General features: G+C 36.4%; 1 protein-coding gene across 1 annotated transcript in view; it reads right to left on the minus strand.

Annotated features, from left to right (window-relative positions):
* Positions 1-10,013, minus strand: part of MYO3A (myosin IIIA) — a 276,610-nt gene that overhangs the window by 184,854 nt on the left and 81,743 nt on the right. The window contains exons 9-10 of the mRNA XM_032144934.2: positions 7,996-8,061; positions 5,558-5,713 (exon numbers count right to left, since the gene is read on the minus strand). Of these exons, the coding sequence (XP_032000825.1) occupies positions 5,558-5,713; positions 7,996-8,061 (222 nt within the window). The remainder of the gene's footprint in view (positions 1-5,557; positions 5,714-7,995; positions 8,062-10,013) is intronic.

Consider the following 10,013-nt stretch of genomic DNA (forward strand, 5'->3'; position numbering starts at 1 on the left):
ATATGCAAAATATAACAATCTATAAATATCAAAGGTAATTGCCACTAGCATACTGAGAGTATCAAGTAAAATATTAAAGTTATTTTGCATTGTATATAAAACACAAAAGAAATTTAAGATGATAACATGTTAATAATATGACTTTCAAAAAAAGGAAGTTTTAATTTGGAATTTGTTATTTAAGTAGATGCTGGGTTAGATATTTTCTTTATTTTTGAGGAATGACAATCATAGCTTAAATAAGTTTTTAGGCAAATGTTCAAGATATATAAAAGAAAGAATTGTAGGAAGTGTTAAATATTCCATACAGGAGGTAGATGTGGTGGCTTGTGCCTGTAAGCTCAGCTACTCAGGAGGCTGATGCAGGAGGATCACTTGAGCCCAGCCTGAGCAACAGTGAGACCCTGTCTCTAAAATAAAATGAAATAGAATAAAAAATATTCCATATAATGGCTATCCACCTGTTGCTTCAGCAGCTCAAAAATACCCTTCTGCTGTGGGGAAGAAATTTCAAAACGGTTAGCAGGTAGGACTCTGCCTCTCACATAGAAACTGGAAGTTAGCTGAGACCAAGTGTCTCTCACCACCTACTTTCACCTACAGTGTGGGCCTGTGACCTACGCGTGGGCGATCAGATGATCCAGCATGGAACTTAGAACCTCAAGGAAGCAACATAAAGCTCAAAGTCAGTTTACAAACATTTTGAGTGGGTTGTAGCATTCAAGAAACTAGTGTCACTGCAGGCAATGTTAGAGGCAGGTGGGTGGTTTTCAGTGGCAGCCTTTTGGCTGGTGATTCTTGAGGAAGGACAGTTGAAGCCCTCTGCTTTCATGACTAAACCTGGCTCTCTCCCATCCTCTCCGTTCTCTGAGCCATCCAATATTGTCCACTAAACTGCTTTACTTTTTAAGTGGGCTTGTACTGTTTTACTCAAGAATTCTGAATAGCACATTTCAGTTACAAATGACTTTTATCTATTCCCATTAAATCAGATAGTCAACTGTTTAAAAATACTGGATTCATAAGAAAAATTTTCTTTTAAAATATTTTATAACTAGAGTTTCTCCCAATTTAGTCTGCCTTCTAACATTGTCAATTTTAACTCGTGTGAAAAATGCTCTCCCGTTTTTCGAGGAGTGTATTACAACATGGTCTTAATTTTTCAGAATAGTTGAGTAAGTTAGAAAAGTGATGTTTTATATTCAGGTCTTGACTTAAAATAGAAAGTTCTCATATCCATTCCACAGTATCTCCCAACACTCCACCTCTCCCCAACAAGGAAGTTTATAAAGTATTCACTTTGTATTCAATTTATATTAGGACCATTTTCTTTAAAGCTGAATCTTTAATTTTTAAAAAATTATCCTGCCAAGCACAGACCTTCAGTTCTAAAGGATAACATCATGTACAAAAAGAAAAATGTCCGCTTTGGGTTAGCTATGTTCATTTAATACAATCAGATTTTTTGATCCATTTTACCAACATCAGAAACTGACAAATCAAGTCATTTTTTAAGCTCTTCAAGAAGAAAGCTTTTGTTTAATGTGTTGCCAGTGGCATAACCAAGCCTCTTTTCTTTTGACTGAGTATGTCTCACACTTTGGGACTAGTGTGAATATGAATGCTGAGGGCAGGAAAATCTTCCCTCCTCCTTTGAACTAAGATCCATGGTCAAGAAAGTGTTGTGGGTAAAGATTCAAGTTCAACTCCCACCTCTTCCAAACATACGTTTGTAAAAAATAAAATATTTCTTACACATTAAAAAATAAAATTAAAAAGACAAAGATATTTTCTAAAACAAGATGAGCATTAGAGAGGACCTAACAGAGCAAACAAGAACACCAGGTAAGAGGGCAGAAACTATAGGCTGATTTGAAGTCTGGCACCAAAAATGGGAAAATGAGGCCTGGAGAGTAAGGGAACTAAAACATACATTCACAATGAAGGCCTTGACCGAGGTGTGGTGGGAAGAATGGGGTTGGGTGTGGGGGTCCCTTGCCTGGGAAAAAAATTGAAAAAACTCTGCCACTTCTTCCTTTTATATGGAGCCAGGTGCTTGAGATGGCAGGATGGAGAGACATAAGATCTACTTCCTACTGGCTCAGCAACTAGATCTGCAATTTCCTTCAAATCACAATGAGCCCTGGGGAATCTTGAAATCAAATAATGGCAAAGGCAAAACCCTCCAAATAGACAGAATGCAGAAGGAAAGAAAAACCAAAATAAAAAATCTCCCACTCAAGATGAGAAGGCAAACTAAAATTCTGAACCCTAGACTAAGGAAACCAAATATTAAATAAACAAATGAACTCAATAGTCAGGACAATTCACCTGTGTTGAAATGCAAATCTGAGGTTACTGTTAAAAAGTATGTTTAAGATCAAAGAGAAAAAAAGTGGAATTACAGTCCCCCAAAAGAAAAAATGAATAGCCACATATAAAAAGTCAGATATGAAAAGAGTGGTTAACAAAAAACTACTCACCAAGTAAGAAATTATATAAATGAAAAATATAGATGTTGATATATAATAGATATCAGCATAAAAAAATATTGGTATATAAGATATCTAGACTAGGCCCAGTTCTATGAGAAAATTAGTGAATTGGGAAACAATTTTGAAGAATTCATTCAGAATATAGCAGAGATTGATAAATGGGTGACAAACATGACAGAGAAATTGCAAGACATGTGAGGTAAAATAGGAGGTTCCAACATTTATGTCTCAGGAATAAAAAGTGAAAAGAATGAGAGAGGATCAATATTTAAAAGAACAACTGAAAAATTTACATAACTGAGTACATCATGAATTCTCATACTGAAAGCATACTCTGAATTTTTAACAGGATAAACAAGACTACATCTTGTGTCTCAGAATCAGAAAGTGTTGAGCATAGCACTGTGCCCAATAATCACTGAAACTTACAGCACAAGCATGAGAATCTAAATACTGTGTAGTGCAACCATTCTCATGATGTTTGAACACTGGGAGACAATTATTCATAGGTCTCTCAAATTTCTGCATGTCTTATATTAGCTTTTGTTCCAGACTGTATTTTCAATGTTTGTATAGCAAACAGCCTTGGAAATTAAAAATACTAGGACAGATGGAAGTTTTATCTGGTGTTCAGGATGGTAAAGATAATGTTTCCTCCAAAGCAAAATTTGGGCAAGCATGCAAGCAGCCCCTTTAAAAGATTGGAGTTTCCCAAGTTCAGGATTTCCCAGTTATGAGGCAAGCCAAGTGTGGACACAACATCCACCTATTCCACGTTTCCCCTAGGACTCTAGGGAGCAAGGAGAACCAATGTGAACATAAACTCATGTTACCAGCTTGGCAATGAGTAGTAAAGTCCTTTGTCTCTCATCCATGAATCTTGTGTCTTCTACCAGCATTCGTGAAACTGTGGCAGGCTAAATTGTTAGCTTGCAAGTAGGGTAATATCTCAGATCCTACACAGTTCTTGACATTGAACATCCTACACAATGTGAATACACTTCAATTTCTGTTTATTTTGATTATTTGTTGTCTGTTTCGGGAAGAATGAGGTTGCAGCAGATTATGAAACTACGTTTACACAAAGATAAAAAGATGGGCATGGATGACCCATGATTATCTCCTCATTATAAACTACATATCTGCTTCTTTCTTTTGTCACTTAATTCTTCCTCATTAAAGGTATATCAGGTCTGTCTCTGCAGCAAGGCTATAAACTCAAACAGGTAAGGACTATTATCTTCCAAGATCATCCACAATCATTAGTCCATTTACTCCTGTGAATTAAAGCTTGGGCTTTAAGATCAGAATTTGAATCCTTGCTAAGTCATTTATTTCCTGTGCAAGCTTGTGCAAGTTAATTAACCTCTGCAAACTTCAGTTCTTTTCAGCTGTGAAAATGGGTTATCATAAAATATTTTCCTCACACTTGTTGTAAAATCACATGAGGTAAGTCCTAACACAAAATCTGGCACATAGTAGGCATTAAACAAATGGGAATTAAATGTGTACATTCACAACATGAATTCAAATAAGTAATGTCCTATTCACTTCTTCCAACTCCCTAAACAGTGATATGTTTCTGGGATGAAACAAATAGGATTATCAAGAATAAAGTGATATTATAAATTTAACTTTAATAATTATTTGACTTAATAGTACCATCTATAGGAATTTATCTTAAGAAAATAGTAAGAGATTAATGTACAACTCTGTTCATTACACAGTTACCCGACAGAGTAAAAACAATTAGTAACTACCAAAATGTATGGAATTATTTAAATTAATCATTAAATTGTCAGGCAAGGGAATGCTATCTAGCCATTAAAATTTTGTGTTAGAAGAATGTTTAATTATATGGATATTCACAATTCAGTGAAAGAAGACAGTCTCTGGGACACATATAATACTATTCCAATTTTGTTTTAAAAATGTTTAAAAATGTCTGACTAGGTGCAGTGGCTCATGCCTGTAATCCTAGCCTTTTGGGAGGCTGAGGTAGGTGGATCACTTGAGTTCAGGAGTTCAAGACCAGCCTGGGCAACACGGCAGAACCCCATCTATACTAAAAATACAAAAATCAGCCAGGCATGGTGGTGCGTGCCTATAGTCCCGGCTACTTGGGGGTCTGAAGAAGGAGGATCACTTGAACCCGGGAGGTTGAGGCTACAGTGATCAGAGATGGCACCACTGCACTTCAGCCTGGGAGACAAAGTGAGACCCTGTCTCAAAAAAAAAAAAAAAAAGTATATCCAACAAGAAGAAGATGTTAAAAGGTTACAGATTAAAATGTTATACTTGATTAATTTTCCATTGTATATTTCTCTGTGACTTTTAAATTTCCTAAAATAAACTTATATACTATTTAAAATCCCAAGAGGATGTACAAAGATATTTAAAATGATCTTTAAATATAATTTAACCAGGGAAAATGAACAAATAATAGTGTCAAAAGGTCTTTCAAGTTTTATATGTTTTTTTAATCCCAAATCTAAGATATCTTACTTTATAGAAAAGCAGAAAATACAAGAAAACATATACCAATACAAAAATGATCTTTTGAAGTTTACATTCTTTGTTCTTACAAAGTTGTTTAAAAAGTGCTGCCTGTCACGCCTGTAATGCCAGCACTTTGGGAAGCCGAGGTGGGCAGATCATAAGGTCAGGAGATCGAGACCATGCTGGCTACACAGTGAAACCCTGTCTCTACTAAAAATACAAAAAATTAGCCAGGCGTGGTGGCAGGGGCCTGTAATCCCAGCTACTCGGGAGGCTGAGGCAGTAGAATCGCTTGAACCCGGGAGTTGGAGGTTGCAGTGAGCCGAGATCGCGCCTTTGCACTCCAGCCTGGGTGACAGAGCAAGACTCTGTTTCAAAATAAAAAGAAAGTGTTGCCTATAATTTTACCAATATTGAAATGCATTTCAACAGGTGACATTCACTTTTCATGTAAGTTCCCATTACCTCCAAATTTTATTCACCTTAAAAACTAATACATTGTTAAACTATTCAAAATCTTTCAATAATCTCTGGATTTTGGAATCAAGATATTATTTGATTACCTGGCTTTTTCTGTGCCTCCCATGCATTGATGGATGCCAATGAATTCCATTAGTTGTTTTTGTAACATCACATCTTTGCCCTCAATTTGAGTAATGAATTTATGCTGTAAAAGATCTGACACTGTTGGACGCTTTTCATAATCTTTAGTCAAGCACCTGCACTGGCAAAAAAGAACATGCAATTATTAGATAAGTTAGAGTTTTGAAACTATTATTCATATTCCTAAAAATTAATCTAACACACGAGAGGGATGCTCCTCATAAATGCTCAGCCCAAGCTTAAAATATATTAATTGCAATTTTTAATCTCTCAAAAATAGCAAACTGCAATATGATGAAACAAATGTTTGTGAAAGTGCACACATCTGTGAGTGATTAAGCTGCAGTGATACCAACTTTCAACTAAATACCACTTCTGTCGTCTCCCAGCAAGGATTATTGCATAGTGATAATTAAAATGTCTCCACTGCAAAGTCTCCTTTACAAGTTAGTAGCTGCAGATAAATGACAATGAAGTCATTATAGTTTTAATGCTTATCTAAAATTAAAACAAACAATGCAGTTTCCCTTCACAAATGCTTTTAAAGGCTTCTCAATTGATCTGTTTCTTGCTATGTGATAAAACTGCTAACCCATTTGAGAAGGCCACTCAGCTAAGGATGTTTAAATTCCATGTCAATATGTATTTTTTGAGGTCATACAGCAGATGTACTAATGCCTGTTGTACTTCTTGATAGGTTCAACCAGAGCATATTCATGAGAAAGGATAGGACTAGTGAGAGCACCTGAAACAACAGCACAGGAGGAGCATTTGAACAAATGTAGAATGTTTAACCAGCTGTGACAGCTGACTTTGAATATTTAAAAGAAGCATTCAAGTAGTTTTCAGTGGTCGCAAGGGGTAAAAGACCTAGAATTGGTTGGTGGAATCCAGAGAGAAACAGCTTTCAGATCAGTCTAAGGAAAAACTTTTCAAGAGTGAGGCTTATCAAAGTAGAATGAGCTGCATTGGGAAATACTATTTTGATTGGAGATATTTAAGTATTGATTGGACAGCCACTGAGTGCACATGTTTGGGAAGGATTTAACCTCTAGATATAAACTTGGGCTGTACAACTTTCCAAGACCCCTTTAACCCTGCAATTCACAGAGTCTATGATTATGAGAAAACTGGGCTGTCATTTGGGGATATTAAAAAAAAAAGAAAAAAGCATAAAAAGATGAAACTCATGCCTTGGCTTGAGCAGTGCCATTTCTAATCGGTATTATGATAATTAGGCAATTTATTTCATTGAGCTTAACCAAAAACATATTTCCCCAGAATGCTAAAATACGCTAAGGAATAAGAATGCCAATGTCTAAAAAATAAGAACAAGTGCTCTTAGTTTTCCCTTAGTTTAACAGAATGCATTAATTTCTGACATCCGTAGTAATTGTTCTATGTATTCAGAAGAGGCACATATGAAATTATTTTATTCATGTAAAACTTTATCAAATCTTTAATGTGTACTAGGCCCTCTGCTAGACACTGGAGTTACTCTGCTAGACACTGGAGTTACAGTGACAAGTAAGCACATTCAGTGCCCTAGAGTTGCTTACTGTCTAGGTACAGAGAAAGATGTCAAAACAAGTAAGCTAAATACAATTGGCAATGTGACTAGAGGAAGACAAACCAAATCAATAGCAACCAGGACAGAATACTAACTGCGTGGCAGAAATCAGGAAATGTTTCTCAGAGGGGAAACTGCAAGAAATATGTCAAACACTAAGTTCCATTGAGGATCTGTGTGGAAGCATCTACAGCTCCATAAGCAAAGGAGAAATATGATCCTTTTCAGACAAGCAAATGCTAAGGGAATTCATTACAACCAGGCCTGCCTTATAACAAGTCCTGAAGGGAGTGCAAAATATGGAAAGGAAAGACCATTACTGGCCACTACAAAAACACACTTAGGTACATAGACCAGTGACACCATAAGCAGCCACAAAAACAAGTCTGTATAACAACCAGCTAACAACATGATGACAGGATCAAATCCACACATGCCAATACTAACACTGAATGTAAACAGGCTAAATGCCCCAATTAAAAGGCACAGAGGATAAAGTTGGATAAAGAAGCATGACCTAATGGTATGCTAAGAGACCCATCTCATATGAAATGACACCCATAGGCAAAACATAAGTGAAAGAACATGTCCATTGATTATAAAGTGTCCACAGAAGCATAGCTATTGATAAGTGAATAAACATGACCCTAAGGCCATTATCTGAGCAATGATAAATTCACCCAACATTTAAAAGACACTATAGATGCTTCCTTTGAAGAAAATAATAGAAATCTCTGGGGCTGTTTAACAGATAAGAAGAAATAGGAGGAGATTTAGTTATAGCAGGAGGGAATATCTTTGGTTTTTTAAAAGACTGTTTTTACTCACTTGCTTATGAAGTCATTGAATTCTGCTGACCATAGCTCAGGCTGCCTTAGTTTTGGGGGTGGATTCCTAGAAAAATAAGAATCAATGTTGGATTCTGTATATTGGTCAGTCAGTATAAAATGAGAGGCAGAGCCAGATAGACTAATGCAATCATAGGTTCTGCCAGTTGTAATCAAGGATTCCATCTTCTTCCAATTCCAAGATAGATAAATCGTTACTCATCTTTCTTTATACAAAATGACACGGTCTTTGTTTCTCTGAAAGCACTTAACATATGACCCGATTGTTCCAACTGTTAATTTTTTTTCTTTTAAAGAGTCTTCTTGCTTTTACCTAGCTCTAGGGGGAAACATCAATACTTAACAGAATAGAAACAATAGATGCTGGGGAAAGGTATTTTTTTCCTAGGAGTCCCAATGAAGTCTCTGAGGAACATCCAGGGAACACAGAAGTGGCCTGTTTGGAATATGGAGGAAAGTGTGCCAGGGAGTCACACAGTAGAATGCCCTTATGACTTGTTGTTCTGTTGTTACTGGACACAGGGCAGGAAACATGTTACAAAGTGTCAAGGAACTGAAAAATACTATTAGCGATAAAGCTGTGAATACAACTTTAACAATTTTATTAGTTCCTTTCAGTTTAAGCTGAACAAATATATTTTTTGGCACATTCGTTGAATACAAAGGAACATCACTTGAAAATGAGGCTGATCTAATTCTGTAATCAAGCAACATTGATCAACCATGATAGTTGAATTTGCTGAAGTGCTGCTTTATGTTAATTCTAACAGCTCTTTGTTTTCATTAGTGAAATGGAAATACTTTGTCTTCAGTTCTGCATTACTCCTTAAATAGCTTATAATGAAATTAATGTACAGTTTGTACAGGCTCATTAAAGAAAAGTGCAGCTACTCATCTATCCCAGATCAGGACTAAGCTCATTTCACAATCCTTAGGACAATCTGAAGATTGCTAATTTGCACATTAAAAGAAGTAATTCTTTTCTCCAGAAATGTTGTTTTGTTTCTTGTCCTCCTGAAAATTTCCTTTTATGAGATTTATTGGCTTGCTTTGAATAACAAAGTTTGGATTATTTCAGAACACTCAGAACTGGGTAGCTTTTCAGATCCCCTTTTTCTCCATATTACCATAGTCAGTATTCTTGGAATTCCACTGCTGGTAGACATAATTAAGAAATAACTAAGATGATGCAGTTTCTAGAATTACTTTGCACATTGCCTGTTACCTAGGTACAATATCTATCAACAGTGTCATCCTTCCTTCATGTGGCATTATCACCAAGAGTAATAACATCAGACTAAATATGATGGTTTAATTCACAATTAAAACAGCTAAGGCAGTACAGAACTTCACCTTACATACTGAATGACAATAGGAGTTAGAAACTACAGAGTTTTTTCCTGCTTTCTTCAAAATTAATGAAATGTCTTGGATTTAGTATAGAGGTTTTCCATTCTTTTCTGTAATGTTGTTTCTCCACTTAACAAAATAAGCAGTATGTAAAGGATGATATATAACCAAGGTATTATAATTTGGAACATGTAGATAGGACAAGAAATTCAAAGGCAAAATTAAAAATGAATTCAAATGTTTTGGTTTTATAATAATTTATTTAGATGCCAAATATTCTAATGTTTTGGAACCCTGTCACCACAGGCTCTGGGTGTGCACTGCATTATAATTAAGGCAAAATCCTTAAAAATATATTTAAAAATAACACCTTTAATAAATATAGGCAGGCCAGGCGCGGTGGCTCACTCTTGGAATCCCAGCACTTTGGGAGGCCGAGGCGGGCGGATCACGAGGTCAGGAGATCGAGACCACGGTGAAACCCCGTCTCTACTAAAAATACAAAAAAATTAGCCGGGCGTGGTGGCGGGCGCCTGTAGTCCCAGCTACTTGGAGAGGCTGAGGCAGGAGAATGGCGTGAACCCGGGAGGCAGAGCTTCCCGTGAGCTGAGATTGCGCCATTGCACTCCAGCCTGGGCGACAGAGCGA

Source organism: Hylobates moloch, unplaced genomic scaffold (genome assembly GCF_009828535.3).
Source record: "Hylobates moloch isolate HMO894 unplaced genomic scaffold, HMol_V3 SCAFFOLD_3, whole genome shotgun sequence".
Classification (NCBI taxonomy): Eukaryota; Metazoa; Chordata; class Mammalia; order Primates; family Hylobatidae; genus Hylobates; species Hylobates moloch.